General features: G+C 39.8%; 3 protein-coding genes across 3 annotated transcripts; 1 reads left to right on the forward strand and 2 right to left on the reverse strand.

Moving 5' to 3' along the window:
• The first annotated feature begins 1,699 nt into the window (after positions 1 to 1,699).
• LOC126700500 (3'-5' exonuclease-like) lies at positions 1,700 to 2,591 on the forward strand. The gene has a single exon (XM_050398674.1). The coding sequence runs from the start codon at positions 2,136 to 2,138 to the stop codon at positions 2,589 to 2,591; it is 456 nt and encodes a 151-aa protein (XP_050254631.1). The 5' UTR covers positions 1,700 to 2,135.
• Positions 2,592 to 15,771: 13,180 nt separating this feature from the next.
• LOC126701186 (uncharacterized) lies at positions 15,772 to 16,860 on the reverse strand. The gene is made up of 2 exons (XM_050399306.1): positions 16,562 to 16,860; positions 15,772 to 16,465 (listed from the first exon to the last, which is right to left on the reverse strand). The coding sequence occupies exons 1-2, from the start codon at positions 16,858 to 16,860 to the stop codon at positions 15,772 to 15,774; spliced, it is 993 nt and encodes a 330-aa protein (XP_050255263.1).
• Positions 16,861 to 16,929: 69 nt separating this feature from the next.
• On the reverse strand, positions 16,930 to 17,730 carry LOC126701187 (splicing factor U2af large subunit A-like). Its single transcript, XM_050399307.1, has 3 exons — positions 17,588 to 17,730; positions 17,360 to 17,500; positions 16,930 to 17,272 (listed from the first exon to the last, which is right to left on the reverse strand). The coding sequence occupies exons 1-3, from the start codon at positions 17,728 to 17,730 to the stop codon at positions 16,930 to 16,932; spliced, it is 627 nt and encodes a 208-aa protein (XP_050255264.1).
• Positions 17,731 to 22,062: the final 4,332 nt, after the last annotated feature.

The raw sequence follows: 22,062 nt of genomic DNA on the forward strand, positions 1-22,062 counted from the left end.
CTAGCAAAATATTGGTGGGGGCAAACAAAAGATGAGAAAAAAAATCCATTGGATTAACAGGAAGAAATTATGCAACCCAAAACATAAAGCATTCAACCTAGCCATGCTACCTAAACAAGCGTAGAGATTAGTACATCATACCCAGTCACTCTTTTTTAAGGTTTATAAGGCAAGGTACTTCCCAAATTGTTCCTTCCTTGAAGCTGATATTGGCCATAATCCCTCGTATGTGTGGCGAAGTTTACCCATGGCTAGGGATATCCTAGTGGAGGGGACAAAGTGGCATGTTGGGGATGGTCGGAAAATTGAGGTAGCTTCCCATAAATGGCTATCCCATGCACCGGTCTTCCGTGGTCCTCCACCATCTCCTCTTTATGTAAGGGACCTTATTGACGAGGATACCAGACGCTGGGATAGAGGGAGAATACAGGCATTGTTTGCCCCTTCAACGCAACAGGAGATCCTGGCTGTACCCCTGGACAACCTGACCTCCAAGAACGAGTTGGTATGGAAAGAAAACGCTGCTCAGAAATTTACCGTAAAATCAACTTATCGGGTAGCACTTGATCTTCAAAACAAACACCCAGCTGAACACTCACAAGCTCGGCATGATGGGAGTGTGTGGAGGAAGATTTGGAGATTAAATGTTCCTCCAAAAGTAAGGACTTTGTTGTGGCGGGCCTGTTCAAACATTCTGCCCACAAGAGAAAATCTGCAGCGTCGCAAGGTACAAATTGACCCAAAGTGTGAAATATGTCTCCAACATCCTGAGACAACATGACATGTATTTTGGGAATGTCCTTTTGCGAGGGATATCTGGGCAGTGGCAGGTAGGAGAATCCAGAAAAGTCCAAATGGTACGTCTGATTTGTTCAGCTTGTTTTGGAGTATGACAAACAGGTTGAGCAAGCAAGAACTTGAAAGCTGGGCCGTGGTGGTGTGGGCAATATGGGGGGCACGAAATAAGTTTTACTTCAAGAAAACTCAGCTACAACCAATTGGGCATTGTGGAGGGAGCTATTAGTTTGTTGAAGGATTTTCAGCGTCTCACAGCTTCACAGACAACGCCATAAAGGAGATACCAAGCCTGCAATTTTGTAACTAAAAACTAGTGTCTCTGTAATAGGCCTACGTGTACTGTAACTATATCCAGCCATGGTAACTTCTATGTACCCTGTTGGAGTTTTACTTGTAATACTCTTTTCAATCAATAATATATAGGGATAATTACAGTAAACCCACCTGAGGTTTGGCCCGTTTACACGTTACCTACCCGTGGTTCAAAACTTATCACTTTGCCCACCTGAAGTTAGTTCTGTTAGCCTTCCGTAACCCACCTCTCCATTTGCCGTTAGAAAAACACCATTTTATTAAAAATAGAACATAATACGGATCAAACATGAACCATCAAATCTTTTCCTCACAAACACAAGAACACAACATTTGTAAATATAGTTCAAAATTTTCAGTTACACACATCCAAAACCAATTAAATCCTCTAAATCCATACCAAAATCCCTCACATTTTTCAAACCCAAACTGTAATAAAAAAAGTTTTAGAACCCAATCATAGATTAAACAGAAAATAGAAACAAACCAAAGAGAGAAAAACAGCACCATTGTTCATCTCTCCTCTAAAAACAAAAAATAACAAAGAAAACTCAAACAAACAAGATCAAAGAGGGGGTTTTGTAGCTTGGGTTCAAGAACACACTTACTCTTGGTATGAACAGTCTTGAGCCAATCAATCCGAATAAAATTTTCATATTCGCACAAATCTTAAAAAATATTTACAAAAATCCTACACTTGAAAGTGTTGTACTCTAATTTCACAAAAATCCTTTCAGTCATTCACAAAAATCATACACAACTTCGTTCTCTCTCAAATCTCAAACCAAAACCAAAGCAAACCCCTCTTCAAAACCCAGACCCACTACACCCACAGCAAAGAAAATAAGATAGCAGAGAGAGAGAGGCGGATCGAAGTCACAGTCGCTGGAGATGGAACCGTCTGAGCCGATGCAGTCGCTGGAGATGCAGTCACTGGAGATGAAGTGAACCAAGACACCCATGACCTCTTCGAAGTCACTCTCGAGTCCAACCATATCTAGACCCTCGTCACCCATACTCCCCAAATGGTCGACTCCTGGCTCTCCGACATCTACCGCATCCACCGCCGCCGTCTCCATCGCCTCATCGTCGGCCTCGACGTCGAGTGGCGACCCAGTTTCAACCACAACATCGAAAACCCAGTTGCCACTCTCCAACTTTGCGTGGGTCGACGCTGCCTCATCTTCCAACTCATCTACGCCACTCACTTCCCCAACTCGCTCATCGAGTTTCTCAGCGATGAGGATTTCACTTTTGTTAGAGTTGGGGTTGAGAGTGATGTGGAGAAACTGTTGGATGATTATGATTTGAAAGTTGGGAATGTGGTTGACCTTTGTGGACTCGCTGTGGACTGGTTGGGGAACAGGGATTTGAAGAACGCTGGGTTGAACGGTTTGGCTCGAGCTGTGCTGGGACTCAAGGTACATAAGCCGAGGCATGTAACTTTGAGTAGCTGGAGGTCCACGGAGGTTGAGAGATGAGAGAGAGAGAGATGACACGGTTGTTGTTGCATAGAGACACAAAACCCCATATTCCAAGCTCTTTAGAAAAAATTCAAACCCTAACTCTTTGATTCATGTTATGTTGTGTTTTGGTTGTAAAAGTTGTTTTCTAATGGAAAAGCCAAAGGTGGGTAACGGATGGGTAACGAATTGAAGTTCAAGTCGGCAAAGTGATAAATTTTGAACCACGGGTAGGTAACGTGTAAACGGGCCAAACCTCAGGTGGGTTTACTGTAATTATCCCTAATATATATTTTATCTTGGATCTCAAAAAAAAAAAAAATATATATATATATATATATATATATATTTTAGACACCATGATTTGTATCTTTTCTCATAAAAACAAACAAAAAACAAAGTTGAGAATACTCTAAAATAAAAGTTGAATGATGGTGCATTTTAATAGTGAATGATAAATAACAAGAATAACCCATCTAGAACCTCTTACAATGATCAAATCCCCCTCCCCTGTCCCATTAAAAAAAAAAAAAAAAACTCTACCTTGTTGTAACTATCAATTTATCAAGAAAAAAAAAATCAATTGATAAATAAAATGTAAAATAAAAATTCTTATATTTGTGCTATTTATTTGTATTAGAATTGGTTTGTAAATTAATTAAAATGTGTGGACATTTCAATTTTTTAATAGATTGCAAATGGCTTCAATTCTAACTCCCAAATTTTAAGTTTAGAAACTCTCACCTTGACAATAATAAGTATAATATTTATGTAAATAAATGAGTTATAATTCCCATTAAACAATCAAACTTTCACCATGCCTAAACATAACATTTATATTATATACAAACATATATATATATATATATATGTATATGTATATATTGTAATTTTTAGGTATTTTCAGAGTACGAAGAATGACGTTCTCTCCTTTCACATTCATAATAAGGTCAACTTATTAAATTCATGATGCGATCCATCATGAATGTAAAAGGAATGAGCACAATTTCTCTGTACTTTAGGAACACCTAAGAATTTTTTGAGAGAGAGAGAGAGAGAATCAAAAAGGAATTTTGTTTTATGAGTTTTTGTTAAGGTATCTTTTATTTTATTTATACCATATAAGAAATTCGTAAATTTTCACATTCATAATGAGGTCAACTTATTAAATTCATGGTGCGATCCATTATGAATATGAAAGGAATGAGCACCATTTCTTTGTACTCTAGGAACACCTAAGAATTTTTTGAGAGAAAGAGAGAGAGAATCAAAAAGGAATTTTGTTTTTTGAGTTTTTGTTAAGGTATCTTTTATTTTATTTATACCATATAAGAAATTCGTAAATTTTTATAATTTTTGCTATTACCTTGATATGTATAATAATTATGTAATTTGGGAGATGATTATATCTCAATTTATAAGAGCCACATATAATTTCATTTGACGTATGTGGATATGTATCAAATGCATTGTTATGGACCCTATGGTATATTGTTGCCTATAGATTTCATGACAATGTTTTGCATTATGTTCATATGGGCATATCTATGATATGTATTGGGGTAAATTGTTTTGAAAGAGAATAATGATTGTTTACAAAATAACTCATAGGTTATTAATGTGACTAAGAGATATTATACCAATCCAACGTGTCATGACCAATCTTAATTGGCGACAAGTTATTCTTTTCAAGGGCCATGACTATATATATATATATATATATATATATATATATATATATATATTTCTAACAAAAATAAAAATTTTATGATCTATTTTTGGGCTAGTAGTTCACGGAAAATAATATTGTGTTTATTATACCCATGATAAAGTTTGTGGAATGAAAATTTGATGTGAATTGGTCTTGCAAGTTTCTAAGCGCGAGATTTCATTTTCCATGCCTGAACTTGATTAGTTTTGTTCTAAATTTTATTTTGTGTCTCTTATTTATTTAGTTCTATTTTTTAATTTCTTATCATTTTTATTGTATTATCACTTAGTTTTTAAGTATATAGTCCATAATAATAATCTTCATCACGATCGAATATCTCCAAATTTATAGATGTTGAAGCGGACATGGTACTTTACTTAACAAAATTAAATAGGATCTAAAGTAGCAACTTTTAATTCTTCTTCTTATTAGTTTATGCATTACTTTCATTTTCTTTTCGTTCAAATTAATAACATATATGCAATATTTAAATCGTTAAAATAAATTACTCTTGAGAGTAAGGTGACTGTTACTAAAAAGACAATGACACACATATCACAACAAAATCCCAATCGTATTAAAGGAGCCTATTGATTAATATTGACGTAAAGTACAAATAAAGGGATTTGTAACTATTTGTTTTTTTTAGTTTATAAAATGCATTTTAAAAAGAAGCAAGGGTATATGCAGTATTTTATCAAAAAAGGAATTAGACTCCCCTGGAAACATAGTAAGAGAAGCAGCAATTAGTTAATATTTTTGTTATTATTTTTTCTTATAGACTAAATGACATTTGATTTCAACCCAAATTAATGAATCATGCTAATTGTAAAGCTAAGATACGTTGATGCTATCTCCATTTCCACCATCGCCACCTCTGATGGTGGCGACAATGACAGTCTTCCCCAACGTTGTGGGTTTTTGAAGAAGAAAAAGAAAATACTAAGAAGAATACCAGTTTAAGCAACCCTTTGAAGAAGAAAGCAGTGGCAAGGACATTGAAATTCCAAAATATTATTCTTTTACAATTGAATTTAACGCAACTTACTATCAACACGAGTTTGATTTGCAATTAATCCCATGTTTCATTAACTTCGTATTTATCATTAACCATTCCCATACAGCTCTAAAGACAAGGATACAATTTCACCATCAGCAAATGTGGAATTGCTTGGGTACCATACCACTAAACATAATAACAGCCCTATGTAACACTTTTTAAATCACAGCTAAAAACAACATTGATGCAAAAACTTCCTCATATTTAGAGCATCTCCAGCAGATTCATCAAATTTTTGTACTGTTTGGAGAATGAACATTAACTTTTATCTTTATCTACCCACTTTTTCAAATACACCTTCCAACAGATTCTCTATCTCATTCTCTATCTCATTTAAATATTATTTTTTCATTCATTATTTATTCTTTTTTTAACAACTACACATCTTCCAACATTTTTATTCAACACATAATTATTATAATAGAAAAAATGTATTTGAAGAATGAACAGTAGCCCATCAGACTTGATGGGCTACTGTTCATTAGCCAAAAAAAAAATCCAGCTATACCGAAGCTGTTGGAGCATATATAGTACATAAAATCTCCAAATTTAAGCTAATAAAGCCAGATACTAATGCTCTTGGAGATGCTCTTATGTCACTACTTCTTCCACTGGTGGCAATGGGGAGGCTGTCAATGTTGGTGACGGCGGTGGCCTCCAGCGTCAGTAGTCCTGCCTTTCTCTCTCTTTATGACGAATCCAGTTTTCTCACTTCTCTCTCAATTTTTTCTTTCTCCCTCCCACTTTTTGAAGTTAAGGTTATAACGGTGTGGACGAGTAAATTTCGAGTTTGAAATAAGGTCAAACAAGTAAAATAGTTTCACAAATTCAAATTTGTATTGATGAATATGTGGTATAATTCTCTGTAATTACAAAAGAGTGATCCTCTGATTCGATCTCCTTGAAAGATTTGTTTATTGGAATTATGGTAATGTGATTTTGATTTGAACAACAAATATCCTTCAATTTGGCTAAAGAATGTCATGAAGATCTTTGAAACAAAATTACAACGAATCTCTGGTTATGAGCTTGTTAGAAATTCTTTGTTCTTCATGTGTTCTTCGTGTTATTCGCTTGTTCTTTGTCTTCAAAGGTTTGTGGTTGAATTTCTTTGAGGTTTTAGAGGCTTGAATCCGTAGAGTTTCACTAATTTATGGTTTCTTGAAGTTCTAGAGGCTTTGAGCTTGATTCCAGTGATGTTTAAGATCTAGGAAGATATTTTGGATGATTTCTCTTCAAATGTTCATCGCATTCGAAGGTTTGTGGCAGAAGTTCTTTGGAGCTTTTGGGGCTTGAATTCGTAGAACTTCGCTGATTTGTGGTTTATTGAAAATTTTGAAGACTTTTGAGCTTGATTCCAGCAAACTTTAAGATCTAGGCAGGTAGTTTGGACGATTCTGGTTTGAATGTTCTTTGTATTCGAGGTTGAAGTTCTTTAAGTTCCTAGAGACTTTAGGGCTTGATTCCAGCAGAGCTTCTGTACTTTTAAATCTGCTTTGATGCTACTTGTGACATGGATGCCTTGGTGTCTTCCAAGATCTCTCCCAAAATGTTTTCCAAGATGTCTTGGTGTGTGTTCCCAGATGTGTTGGTGTCTGTAAATGCCTTAGGAAGGCTTTTATTTATAGGAGTTTGGGGGTGGGTGAGCGACACGTGGTGAAATTTGGTTGGTGACATGTTTCACAGTCTGATTAGAGGAGCTTTAAGACTTTTTATCCAAGACACGTGGCATCTTTTGATTGACCAAAACGTTTTGATTTTCAAGGTGACACATGTCAGCACCCGATTGGACTACCTGTGTTATTGCTTACACGCGTCAGGTTGCTTATGTCATTACTTACACACGTCGATGTGTGATTGGTTTTTGCATGCATTTTATGTCCCTATTTCAACGATACTTGAAAATTTTCTATTGGTTTCTGAATAGTGATAGCAAAACCAAGTAGCAGTTAGGGATGGCAATGGAGTGGGGCAGGGTCGAAGAATGGAGTCTTCATCCTTGCCCTACATGGTTTTATCTTGCCCCATCCCCACCCTGCTCCACATGACGGGGAAAACTTTCTCACCCCATCCCCGCCCCTTGGGGCCCCGCAAAGCCCCACCGCACCCCGTAAAACTCTACTTTTTGTTAATTTGCCCTACAACTAGTACAATTTTTTTAATGAAACCTATTTCAATGATAAAAATATACCTAAAATTACAACTAAATTTATCCCATCAAATCAAATCAATTTTTAGAAAAAATTGAATATATATATATCCAAGTTTTTAACAAGACAATCATAAAAAAAAATAAAAAATCTCATAGTATAACACATAACAAAATAAAGGCAGAGAATCACATTAAGTAGAATAAAATAAGCTAATATTGATATGTTTGTTTAAATAGTAGGGTTTTGGTATAAAAAATTTACAATTATCACCCTTCGCAACGCGGGGCTGAGTTGGGACAGGGATGGGCAGGGCGAGGTGGGTCTAAAAAGTCTAAACCCATCCTCGTCCTGCCCCGTGGTATGAGGATAAAATCTTGCCCCATCTCCACCCCACCACCTTTGCGAGGCGGGGAAAACCCACGTGGGGCGAAGCGGGGAGGGGTGGGTTAAGCGTGGCGGGGAAAAATGCCATCCCTAGTAGCAGTACGTGGCGCTTTGTAATTGGCCGTTGTGCACACCGAAAATGAGACTATTGGGCTTAACCTCACTTGGGCTCACAACTTATTTATAAGGTGGGCTTTAGGATTTCTTATTTTGGGTCGTTCTTGGCACAGAAACTCAAAGTAATATTCTCTCTCTCTTCTTGAATAATTGTTTTTCTCTCTTTTTTCTGAACCCCTGTTTCTTCCCCAACTTCTCCTATTTATAGCTCTAAGTTAGTGGGGAGATCATGATTACTACCATTGTTAGTGCAATTGAAGGTCCAATACTATCTGTTGTAAGTGGATGTTTATGTGAGAGTGGAATGCAGCGATTATGGTTTTTGAACTTGGTTCCAACTCAAGTGAATATGCCCGGTAGTGATGTTTCCTGAAAACTGTCGAGCATCTTATGGTATGTTCAGATTTTAGTCTTTCTTTATTGTTCGGGCATTTTACGCCGAGCACTGGTTAGGGGACAAGATTTGGACTTGTAATTTATAAGGGTAGAATAAAAAAGGATTTGAAAAACTGGGCCATGCTACTGGGCCTGAATCCAAGGCCCAAATTGGATCTGGGCACCTCAGTGTCGTACATTAGCTCCCCCTTGATTCATGCCCGGCTACCAGGAAGAATCAAGGAACCGACCAAGCATCTTTGTTTCAAGAGTCTAACAGCTAGAAACTCAGGCAGTTACGGCATCCCATTAATGCTCTTCTCAAAAGATGCGTTATTCCGAAGCGCCAGGTTCAGTTGTCATTATTACCTGATGGTAACTGAGGCGACGCGCGTGTCGATTATCATTGGCATTCGTAGGGTTTTTTGTGAATCGTGCCTATTTATTGCTGATTAAACGCTTCCCTGTCCTCTTTTGCTTCTATAAATAGTTCTCCTTAAAACATTCTTTCACTTTTTCACTTCCTTCTTCCTGAGCTTACTCTCTACCGATCATTCATTTGAGCGCTTACTCACCAGCCCAGAGACCCTTCCTTCCTTAGAGCCCAAAGTAAGTTTTCTACCCCCTCCTTTTACTTGAGCTTCTTTCTACGAGTTCCTTCTCTCAATATTAGATTTCGAAATGGGTTATTCTTTTCTTCTGGATACCCCGGCGTCTTTGGCCATCTTTAGGCAAAAGTTTGATATCCCTGATGACGTGGAAGTGGCTTACTGCCACGAGAGCGAGATTGCTCTCCACAGAGGGCATGGTACTGCTTTCTTTCCTCTAATGGAAATTCTAGAAGGCGGGGTTAGGTTTCCCGTGGACCCTTTTTTGGTCAACACACTTAGGTACTATGGGTTGTGCCCTGACTAACTCCCACCCAATTTTTACTGGGTAGTTAGTTGTGTCAATAGGTTGAACCACACATTTGATTTACAGTTGGATTACCATGACATAAACCACATGTACAGTCTTTGTGGGAATAAGACTTCCAATTATTACTTAAAAACTAGGGATAATCGGGTACGGCTGATATCATGCCTACCTAATTCAAATAGGAACTCGGCTGGGGAGTTTGTCTAGGTGCACGGCAATTGGTTTGCTGGAGAGATTCCTTGCTCCCTCTCATGACGTGAAGTGGGTTCGTACCGATCTCTGACTTAACCATTTTTCTAATTGCAGTAGTTTTATCTTACTGGTTTGCTAATATTGTATCTCGTTGTTTTGCAAAGGGTAAATTGTTCATCCCAGACTTTAGGACAGTTCACGTCAGGGACTTGAATTTTATCCTTCGGTTCAAGATATTCGTGCATTGGGATGGACAACTCCGAGCATCACATTTAATCCTCGGGGTCGAACTAGTTTATTCTACCTGGCAGTCTTTCAAACAAGCGCTGTTGGTTGACAGCCCCTTTTTGTCATACATAGACGTTCGGCACGTGAATTTTCTACCGCCAAAACTTACAGTCGGGGAAGCAAGGGAACTGGGCAAGCGATACACCTACTCGGACGAGCTAGCGCCACTGCGAGACAAGTCTGCGAAGCGTGTGTCCCGGCGTCTCCGAGAGTTAGCCCACGAAGCTGTCCAAGAAAAAGTTCTTGTTCAAGAACCCGCTCATCCCGAGGACCCTGTTGAACCCGAGGCTCCCGTAGAAGAAGCCGAGCATTTTGCAGTTGACGTAACTGACCTGTCAAACACCGATCCCTTTCTCAGCGAAGACGTGGTGACCTGGAAGATCATGTCCATAGACTGCTTTGTGCCCGATGCGCGGCAAGCTGCGCAGCCCCCGCCCTCTTAGAGCCAAACCTTGTTGGACGAGTTCGGAAAAGGCAGAGGGCTGCCTATCAAACACCTACGAGTCCGGGAGATGTAGCAACTCGGACTCCTCCCTGACCAATCGAAGGCATTGTTATCCATGAGCTGCAAACTCAGGTTGGGCCGGGTGTTGCGTCCTCCTCTCAAGCTGCGCAGGCGTGGAAGCCTAAGTTTTTGCTGGACGGCAAGCCTCTGGCTTCAACTGCTTGTGTGTGGATGTGGGAGAAAGGTGAGGGGGGCCGCATTTCTCAAACCTTGGCCAAGGGCCTCCTTCTACCCGATGATGTACACGCCTTTGAAGAAGGGTCGGAGGAGTCCATGGAGCATAGGCTACAGTGGCATACTGTTGCGGTAACTCTCTACTTACCAATTCCTTATTTTCCTTTACACATTTATTACTTTTCATTTACCTTTCATTTCGTTGCCGTACTAATTTTTGTTTTTGTTAGGTTGCTCAATTGGCCCATATTTTGGATGGTCATGCAAAGGAACTTGTCAAGGAGGCTGACCGGGAGAGGGAGGCACGGGAGACAGTTGTTAAAACAGCTAAGGAAAAAAGAAAGGCAGCTGATACTACCGAGAAAAAGGCTGCTGCTACGGAGAAGAATAGAGCACTGGTGGAGAAGAGGTTCGCGGAACTCTTGGCTAAGCAGAATGAGACGGATGTTAAGCTGGCCGAGGCAATTAGCTTAAACACGGCCCAAGCTGAGGAACTTGCCGACCTGAGGGCGGCTTTGGAGGCTTGTGAAGAGAAATGATATAATAAAGGGTTTGTTGATACCGAGAATTCTGCGGAGCCAGTTTGAAGGCTAGGTTTTGAGGCTGGGTGGTTTGCTGCTTTGCAGATTTTAGGGGTTCTCACGGATTCCCCTCTGAGATATCCCGACCAGATTCCCCTCCCGAGCTCAGACGCTGCCGTGCAGGATCCCCCGGTGCCCATTGAAGAAGAGGAAACAGCAAGTATGAGGGAGCTGGTGGAACAGATCGATGCACATGCAGAGCCGGATGAGACGGAAGCCACCAGCATCCCAAGTGCCTAAGATTAGCTCGGTGGGGACCTGCACTTTCTCGTGGCCAACCAACAGCAGACCGAGGCAACAAATCAGACTGGACCCTCCGCTTCATTAAGTTAATCGCTGAACCGCCTTTCTAATGCTTTTATTTCTTTTTACTGCACTTTTATTACTATTTTTTTTTTCGTAAATTTGCCTACGTCACCAGGCTGTGGTGACTGGACAGCTTATTTATTTCCCGGGGATGACCCATACGCAGTTGCCGGGTTCAGCGACGAGACAATGATTTTGCTTTTATGTTAACTTTATTTGGATGATTATCTATTCATTGTGTGTTTGTTTTGATCATGCCCGTGAATGCTTTACTTTGATCTTCGGTGTTGTTTTCTTCCCCTGTTTTTGTTGTTGCTACTTATTCTTTTTGCATGTATGGTCGGGAATGGCTTGCACGATGGGATAAATTAAGCCCCCATATATTGTGTGTTTATACAACACATGTTTGCTTTCTTGAGAATATGAACGGCATGGTGCCTCATACTCTGGTATAAGGTTTTCATCTGATCGGCGATTTTGATCGAACCGAGAATGATATTTCTGTCCTTAGACTTTTCTTTATTAGAATAAGGTTTCCACCTGCTCGGTGATTTTGATCGAATCGAGTATGAGGTTTCTGTCCTTAGAATTTTTTGTAAGAATAACAAGAATTTTTTGTAAGAATAATAAGGTTTCCACCTGTTCGACGATTTTGATCGAATCGAGAATAAGGTTTCTGTACTTAGGATTTTTTGTAAGAATAATAAGGTTTCCACCTGCTCGGCGATTTTGATCGAACCGAGAATGAGGTTTCTGTCCTTAGAATTTTTTGTAAGAATAATAAGGTTTCCACCTGCTCAGCGATTTTGATTGAACTGAGTATGAGGTTTCTATCCTTAACGTAATCCATTCGTACTAAATATGCAATTACTTAATGCACAACAATGAAATTGAATATAGCTGGAACAAGTAACTTCATTATTATATTGACTAAAGCGGTGTACAAGATTTGGACTTACGTTTCCATGCACGAATGGTCACTGGTAAAACTTCTTTAGGTTGTTGACATTCCATGGCCGGGGGAATGGCCTCTCGTCAAGGTCTTCTAAGTAGTACGCTTCCATGCCTGCAATGGCAGTAACTCTGTACGGTCCCTCCCACATTTGAGCTAACTTTCCTGCACCTACGTCTCGCATGTTTCCCACAACTTTTCTTAGCACCAAGTCTCCAGCACTGAATTCCCTACCTTTTACATCTCAGTTGTATCGTTGGGCAAGTCTCTGCTGGTATTCGGCAAGTCGTATTGTTGCTGCTTCCCGGCACTTTTCCAACCAATCCAAGTGCTCTAGCATTAAACCGTTGTTTTGGACGGGGTCAAACCCTGCGACCCATGCACTGCACAAGTTTACTTCGGTCGGTATCACGACTTCTACTCCATACGTCAAGGAGAACGAGGTCTCCCCTGTGGACCTTCTGGGGGTTGTACGTTAAGCTCATAAAACGTTAGGTAACTCTTCAGCCCATCTTCCCTTTGCCCCATCCAACCTTCTCCTCAACCCGTTCAAAATAGTCTTGTTAACTACCTCAGCTTGGCCGTTACTTTAAGAATACACCGCAGTAGAATATCTGTTCTTAATGCCGAGATTACTGCAAAAGGTTCGGAAAGCTTTGCTATCAAACTGTAGCCCATTGTCTAATATCAGTGAGTCTGGCACCCCAAATCTCGTGACTATGTTCTTCCACACAAACTTCTTCATGTCCACATCCTGGATATTTGCCAGGGCCTCAGCTTCCACCCATTTCGTGAAATAATCAACCGCCACCAACACCAATCGGCGGTTACCTGTTGCTCCGGGGAATGGGTTGAGGATGTCTAGCCCCCATTGTGCAAACGACCATGGACTATTGACGGGGTTCAAACAACCTACTGGCTGGTGGATTAGAGGAGCGTGTTTTTGACATTGTTCACATTTCCGCACATATTCCGCTACATCCTTTTGCATCTACGGCCACCAAAATCCTTGAGTCATTACTCTGTGTGCTAACGAACGCCCCCCAACATGACCACCACACACCTCGTCATGCAGCTCAGACAGAAGTTCATTTACTTTCTCGGGATGTAAGCATAAAAGGTACGGACCTCCAAAAGACCTCTAGTACAATTTGCGATTTGCTAACAGCCAATACCGAGAAGCCACCTGACGAATCTTTTTAGCCTCTTTTTCATCGTCCAGAACCCTATCCTCGGCTAAAAAGTCGATGATTGGGTCCATCTAGCATGGCCTGGTTGTTGAAATCACGGCAACGTCGACCCCGGCTGAGTTACAATTATCTTCCATACTGATACTTGGCTCCCTTATAAGTTCCACTTTGATAAGCCGAGGAACCTCCTTGGTAATTGACGAGGCCAACATGGCTAGTGAGTCAGCGTGTCTGTTTTGTGCCCGGCCTACCTGGGCCACCTTCACACCCCGAACTTGCTAATGATTTGCTTAGCTGCGCTCAGATAGGCTTTCGTCCGAGAGTCCCGAGCTTTAAAGCTTCCCTGGATCTGATAAACAACCAGCTGAGAATCCAAATAAACCTCCACATCCCGTGCGCCCAGGCATAAAACGGTCTTCAATCCGGCAAGAAAGGCCTCGTATTAGGCCTCATTATTAGAGGTTTTGAATCCCAATCTGAAGTAATGCTCCAGTCGTATACCCTCTAGAGTGATTATGACAATTTTGACTCCGGCCCCCATAGCACTCGAAGCACCGTCCATAAACACCTTCCACGGGCGACTCTCTATATTATAGATTATCTTCCCGTCGTTCTTAGGGGAGAACTCTACAATGAAATCAGTAAGAACCTGCCCCTTCACTGAGCTTCGTGGCTTGTACCTTATGTCGAAGGAACCTAGCCGAGTCCCCCACTTAACTATTCGGCCCGTAAAGTCTGACCTTTTTAACAATGACTGCAGGGGATACTCAGTAAGGACGAACGTAGTATGAGCCTAAAAGTAATGCGGTAGCTTCCTTGTTGCGTGCACCAGAGCCAACACTAACTTCTCCAAGGGCAGATATCTCGTCTCGGCATCTACCAAGGTTTTGTTTATGTAATACACCGATTACTGCACTCCTCGGTCCTTCAACAACATAGCGCTTACGGCGTGATCGGACACCGAGAGGTACATGAATAAATCTTCTCCGGAATCTGGGGCAGTTAACATAGGCGCTTGCATCAGATACTCCTTCAGATCTCAAAAGGCTTTGTCACACTCCTCATCCCACTGAAATCCCTTCCATTTCTTCAGAAGTTGATAAAATGGTCTGCAGCGATCAACAAATTTGGAAATGAACCGATTTAGTGCAGATAACATCCCGGTTAATAATTGTACTTCTTTGGGATTGCTCGGTTGTCTGAGGCGATTCACAGCTTCGATCTGGTCGGGATTGGCCTCTATCCCCTGAGTAGAGATCAGATACCCCAAGAACTTACCAGCCCCCATGTCGAAAGTGCACTTCTCAGCATTCAGGTGCAACTTATGCTGCTGGAGTACCTTAAATACCCCCCGAAGATCTTCTACATGTCATGGTTCCTGTTTACTCTTTACTACCATATCGTCAATGTATACTTCTACCGTGCACCCAATTTTCTCTCGAACATCCTTGTCATCATTCACTAGTACGTGGCTCCGGCGTTCTTTAACCCAAATGGCATTACGTTATAGTGATAGTTTGCATCCGGGGAAATGAATGTTGTCTTTTCTCGATCCTCAGGTGCCAGGGCAATCTGGTGATACCCCTGAAAGGCGTCCAAGAAGCTCATTCTTAGGTGTCCGTATGTAGCATTTACCAATTGATTAATCTTGGGCATTGGGAACGAGTCTATAGGACATTCCCGGTTTAAGTCTGTGAAATCCACACAAACCCTCCATTTGCCATTCTTTTTCTTCACTACCACTATGTTTGCTAACCATTCCGGGAAGAATACTTCTCTTATCACCCCTGCTTCCTTCAGCCTTTGGACTTCCAACTTGACCGCGTCAACATGCTCTTTCGATGCTCTTCTCGGCTTTTGTTTTTTCAGGGGGAATGATGGGTCCACGTTGAGCTTATGGACAATGAACTCGGGATCTACTCCGGGCACTTTATACGGACTCCATGCAAAGACATCCACATTCTGTAAAAGGAATAACAATATTTCTACCTTATCTTGGTCTTTCATGCTTGTGCCTATTTGGAAATAATTATTAGTATCTGGAAAAATTTTGACCTTCAAAACTTCCTCAACACAACTTGCCCCTACTTCTTCTCGGGGCTTCTATAATTGCTATGAAGTTACTTCTTCGATGGTTTCCTTTTGTTCAACCTGCTCGCCTTTCCACCTGACCGCCTCGACCAGGCACTGTCTAGCCACTTGCTGATTTCCTTGTACCACGGCAACTCCATGCTCGGTGGGAAATTTAACTTTCATATGCAAGGTGGACAGAACAACCTTCATTTCGTGAATTCACGGCCTTCCCAGGATTGCTGTGTATGGTGAGAACGATCTGACTACTATGAAGGTCACCATCACTTCCTTGCCTTCCATATTCACCGAAAGAGAAATTTGACTCTCGGGGATCACCACTCTTTCATCAAATGAGACCAACGGCGTATCATATTTCATCAAGTCCTGATTTTTTAATCCGAGCCCCTCGAACAAATTTGGGTACATTACATCGGCTCCGCTTCCTTGGTCTATCATCACTCTTTTCACTAAGAAGCCACTTATCTGTGCTGTTACCACCAACGCATCATCATGAGGTTGGATCGTTCCCTCCAGATCTTTATTGTCAAAAGAGATTGCTAGCCAGCCAACTTTCATCCTTTTTCTGAGTGATCGTCCTTCCGCACAGGTTTCTTTGGGCGTCACTGTTAATACTCCTCTTCTGGTTGTGGCTGCACTCCTCGAGGCAGCGTGGATAACCTTGATCACTCCCAACGGCGGCGGGAGGGGGTTCCCTTTCTGTTGAACACCATGGTCGGCATCTCGGTTACCGGAATCCACTACGAACTCTTTCAAATATCCTGCCTTCACTAGTTGTTCCAGATGATCTTTTAATACGTGGCACTGCTCAGTGGTGTACCCTTTATCTCCGTGGTATGTGCAGTACAAGTTTTGATTCCTCCGGGACGGGTCGCCCTCCATCTTGTTCGACCACCTGAAGAATGACTCATTCTTAATCCGGTCTAAAATTTTGTGTACCGGCTCTTTGAACGCCACATTCACCCCTCCAATTTGTGCTTCTGGTTCCTACATCTTGAAATCCTTCTTTGGTCTTGTTGGAAAAACGTCTTGTTTAGAGCGACCAAGCAACGGGGCCTTACCCTTATTCTGCAGCCGATCATCTTTAAGATGTTTATACTCCTCAATACGCCTCATAAGTTGCCTCATATTCTCGGGAGGTCTTTTCGACAACGACTCCCGTAGTTCAGAGTCTTCGGGAAGCCCCATCCTGAAAGTGCTTGCCATAATCTTCTCATTGCCCTCACCGATTTCATTGTATAGTTCCCAATATCGACTGGCATAACTCCGAAGGGTTTCGCCGACCTTCATTTTTATGGAAAGCGGCGCATCCACTGGTTACGGCACCTAGCTGCACATCACGAATCGAGCGCCAAACTCCTAGATCAGCTCAGCGAAGCTGCGAATGGAACCTTTCCATAATCCGTTAAACCATCTCAAGGCCGTGGAGCTGAGACTAGAGAGGAACACCTTACACATCAGCGCATCATTGTGTGCATGTAAGGACATCATATGGATATAATGACTGATGTGCTCCACAGGGTCCGTCTTCCCATCGTAGGAATTAAATGGCGGCCGTGTAAATTGGCTCGGCATAGGGGCCTGTTCAATTTCATTTGAGAATGGAGACCGAGCAGCTCTTTGTAAGGCCTGGCTCATTTCGTCCATGGCAGCATTGTAGGGTTGTTGTTCCTCCGGGGAATTCGAATCACGGTCGTCATATCTGTGTGACCGTGAATGGTTTCGGCACTAACGCGTCTCTTGGGAATGCAAGCGATTCCTGTGTCGGTGTGATTCTCGGGAAAGTGACCTATCCCGGAATTTTTGGGGACCGGACTGGCTAGAGCTTTCTTCGCCTCGACTTCCCACACTATCATCCCTCCTTTCTCGGTTGTCTCGGTCCCTTCTTTGGCGCCAACCCTTTGCCTCCAACTCCAGATCCCTCACCAATCTGCGCAACCGCTCCAGCTCTTGGTCTCTCCCATCACGCTACCCGTGTCCCGAGGCACCCAACATTGTTCGGTGAGTTTGGTCTGACCCTTCCCCTAGGCCAGATTCTTCTTCTCCTTGCCCACGCTCCCTATCCTCATGCATTTTCTGCTTTCTTTCCCGCCATGTGGAGTCCCGTGAAGATCCTACCGATCCACTCTTGGCTTGGCCTCCCAAACGCCCTTCAGACATTTCCCGTGCTTAAGTCTCAATCGAACCACAGTTTCGTAGGATAGCCCCACGGTGGGCGCCAATTGTGCGCGCCGGAAATGAGACTATTGGGCTTACCCTCACTTGAGCTCACAACTTATTTATAAGGTGGGCTTTAGGATTTCCTACTTTAGGTCGTTCTCGGCCTAGAGACTCAAAGTAATATTCTCTCTCTCTTCCTGAATAATTGTTTTTCTCTCTTTTTTCTAAACCCCCGTTTCTTCCCCAACTTCTCCTATTTATAGCTCTAAGTTAGTGGGGAGATCATGATTACTGCCATTGTTAGTGCAATTGAAGGTCCAATATTATCTGTTATAAGTGGATGTTTAGGTGAGAGTGGAATGCAACGATTATGGCTTTGGAACTTGGTTCCAACTCAAGCGAATATGCCCGGTAGTGATGTTTCTTGGAAATTGCCAAGCATCCTATGGTATGTTCGTATTTTAGTCTTTCTTTATTGTTTGGGCATTTTACGCCGAGCACTGGTTAGGGGACGAGATTTGGACTTGTATTTTATGTGGGTAGAATAAAAAGGGATTTGAAAAACTGGGCCGTGCTACTGGGCCTGAATCCAAGGCCCAATTGGATCTGGGTACCTCGGTGCCATACAGCCGTACTTTGTAAACTTGGTAGCATGATGTGTCAGCTTGTGATAGGTTAGGAATTTTCTCTCTCCACAAATGGTGTTACCCAATTCCGACTATGAGTTTTAATTTGGTAATTTTTTAAAAGTGTAGAGATTAAATTGATACTTTTAAATTTATAGCATTTAATTTGGACTACCCCAAAATGATAGGGTTTAAATTCTGTAGATTTTTCTTAAATTTTTTATTTTTATTGCTATTATAAGTAGGTTCCCATTTGGACCAAATATTGTTACGGTTCAATGCTATAGATTGTACTTGATATTATTCAATTTATAAATATCACTCACTTCATAAGGTCTTTTAGTTTGGATAGTTATAATGGAGAGAATTTGAACTCACCATATTATGTACAAAGGAGGAGGTGCAACAAGTTAAATTATAAAGACTCTTTAGAGCAAGGTTGTCAAAATCGGGATTTTACGTAGGATCGTGGGAGGTAGGTAGGATCATGGATCGTAGGATCGAATCGTGGATCGTAAGATCCTACCTATTTTCAGATTTTAAGCAAAAATCCTATTGATAGTGACTTTGTATGTTATATAATCACTTAAAATATGAATCCATCCATTAAAAAAAAAAATTTGCATCATAAAATGTAATTTGCACGCACTACATTGTTCTTATGTTATTCTAACGAAACAAAATATATTTAACTTTTGACATAATATATCTAAAAAGTTCAGTACATGTTTAAGTAGCAACTAAGTACTAAAATATTATTTACACATATGGAAAATATTTTCCAAATTCTAAGTTCCAAATCCAAAATAAGTTAGGTTAGTTAGCATATAAAAACTAGCTAACTACAAATTTACAATATGTAATTCAAAAAGAGAATTCTCAATCTAATTACAAACTAGCTAATTACAAATATAAAATCCAAAAGAGAATTCTCAATCTAAGTACTAACTACCAAAAAAGATTACCAGAAAGCTTAAAGGCAGCAATGGCTCACGGCAACATCATTGAGAGGGCTGAGAGGTGCTGGGTTTTTGACAGAGGATTGAGAAGGCGCGGGATTGAGGTGCTGGCGCTGAATGTTTCTAAATACTTAAGAAAGCTTGAAAGTAGCGATGGCTCACCATTGAGAGGGCTAAGAGGTGCTGGATTTTTGACAGGGGACTGTGGAGGCGCGGGACAGAGCTGCTGCGTGTTGGAGCTTTTGACAGAGGATTGAAGAGGCACGGGACTGAGGTGCTGGCGCTGAATGTTTCTAAATGTTTCTAAATACTTAAGAAAGCTTGAAAGCAACAATAGCTCATCATTGAGAGGGCTGAGAGGTGCTGGGTTTTTGACAGGGGACTGTGGAGGCGCGCAAGACAGAGCTGCTGCATGCTGGAGCTTAGTGTTTCTAAAATATTTAGGTTTTGTTTTTGAAAACTTAACTTAAGTAGTATAGGTTTTTTTGAGATTTTATTTTGAGAGAGGGCTAAATTTGGGACTTCAATTCATTGGGCTTGTGGGTATTAGACCTTTAGGTGGAGCAGGGATTATTATACTGGACTTACCCAAATGACCCAAATGAATCCCACTTAAAAAAAAAAAAAAAAAAAAAAAAAAAAAAAAGCCTAATGGTAGGATCGGTAGGATCCCATACGATCCTACATGATCCTACAAACGATCCTAACATTTTTGCGATCCTGCTACGATTTTAATCTTTTTGGTGAGGTGGGATCGTAAAATCGTGCGATTTTACGATCCGGATCGCGATTTTGACAACCTTGCTTTAGAGTCTAGTAAACATTTTTTATACCTTCCTCGTTCAAAATTCAAATTCTTCCTCTCTAATTGTTAATTTATAAAAAAAGTAAAATTTGAATTGGTTGAACTAGAAAATTTAAACCCCCTATTTTTTAAAAATATTTTTTGGCTTTCTTTAACTTTTTGATAGTGACCGAAATTTTTTTTTTTTTTTTTTTTTGGTTGATAAGCTAGAGTGACTGAAGGGTTATTACTTGGTTGTCGCATTCTCACAATAATTGAATCTTATCAAGATATTTTTCTTATTTCTTTAATACGTGATGATGAATAATAATAATATGATGACAAAGTTTCTTCTCTTTTGTTTTTTTAATGAAAAAGGCCAAAATTCCAGTTCCACAAAAGAATAAAATATCTGCTCCATTACATTACAGTGTGCCGGGGTGGCAAAATTCCAGTGTGCCCGCCGTAGTGCCCAAATTGTACACGGATTTGACTCCTCTACCTTTCAAAAGGAGAGAGTTGAATGGTAAATCACGATCGAACTTTCATGATCGGATGGTTGAGGGTTCACTATAAGAAAATGTGTCATATTACATTAATTTGCAAGAGAAAATATATATAGATAAATAAAAGGAACTTGCCCCTAAAAATTTATTAAATTTATTTTAGTTTAGCGGCTACCTAAATCTCTATTATCAAATTTCTAATAGTTGTAAATTACTATCTTAAATCTCAATCATTAAAAGTTTCAAAAATGTAAAAGAAATTGTATTATTTGTTTTATATTATTACATTCATTTCTCATAATTTTTACTTTTGAAAAAAAGAAGAAGATCATACATCATAAGTTTTTTCGTTTTATAAATTAAGGTAATCTTTTTTATTCACTCTGGATGATATTTATGAGATGTTTTATTTTATTTATATATGCATTTCAATTTATTTATGCATTCCATAGGAAATTAAAATTCAAAGTATTTTACACGATCAATAAATCACAGAGTTAACACTTTTATCAAGCATTTATTCATGCCATCAATTAAATCATTTAAATAAGTAATATAATTGTGAAATATCTATTTTTTAGAGAGTTAAATATGGATTTTTATTTGAATTACAATATAACCAATATCAACTAAAAGAAGATGTATAGAAGAAAGAGCCATATAGTTCAAGATAATATCCTACTCTCTTTTATTTAGAAGAATTAGTTAGGGTTTAAATCCCCAAACTTCTGTTTCGAATATCAAAAATCTAAAAGATTTTTTTTTTTTTTAAAAAGATTTAAAAAAGTTGTTTTCCTAAAACTTACCCACCAATAAACATTCCATTTATTCATCTAATTTTAATATTCAGTATTATTAGATATTAGTCACAATTTAAAGAACTTGTATGATATTATGAATCTATTTGAAGTAAAAGAGTAATGCCAAATATACAATATTGAAGATTTACTTATACAAAAGAGATTAAATTCTATAAGGATGTGGTGTAAAACCCATGTTTTACCCCTTCAATCCCAACATGCTACATTATCTTAAATTCTATAAGGACGTGGTGTAAAACCCATATTTTACCCCTTCAATCCCAACATGCCACATTATTTTATTACATATTTAAGAATAAATACAATTACACTCAATCAATTCTAGTACCCATATATAAATCCAACCAAATTGAAAATTTATTGAGATGATATTAGGTGTGGTAGGATGTATTGAATTTTAAATAAAATGCTAATGTGGCAATCACTTATTGGATGGTGTAAAACATGAGTTTTACACTCCATCCTTATAGAATTTAATATCTATTATAAAATATTTCACAATTGTTGATATGACAAGTTATTAATGGTAGAGAATAAATTAATGGCAATAAGGAAAACAAACAAAAATAAATCTAAGAGTTTTTTTTTTAATTTTTTTTTTATATAAAAAATTTACTTTTAATGAAACGGGAATAT

The sequence above is a fragment of the Quercus robur genome, chromosome 9 (assembly GCF_932294415.1).
Source record: "Quercus robur chromosome 9, dhQueRobu3.1, whole genome shotgun sequence".
In the NCBI taxonomy this organism is placed as follows: domain Eukaryota; kingdom Viridiplantae; phylum Streptophyta; class Magnoliopsida; order Fagales; family Fagaceae; genus Quercus; species Quercus robur.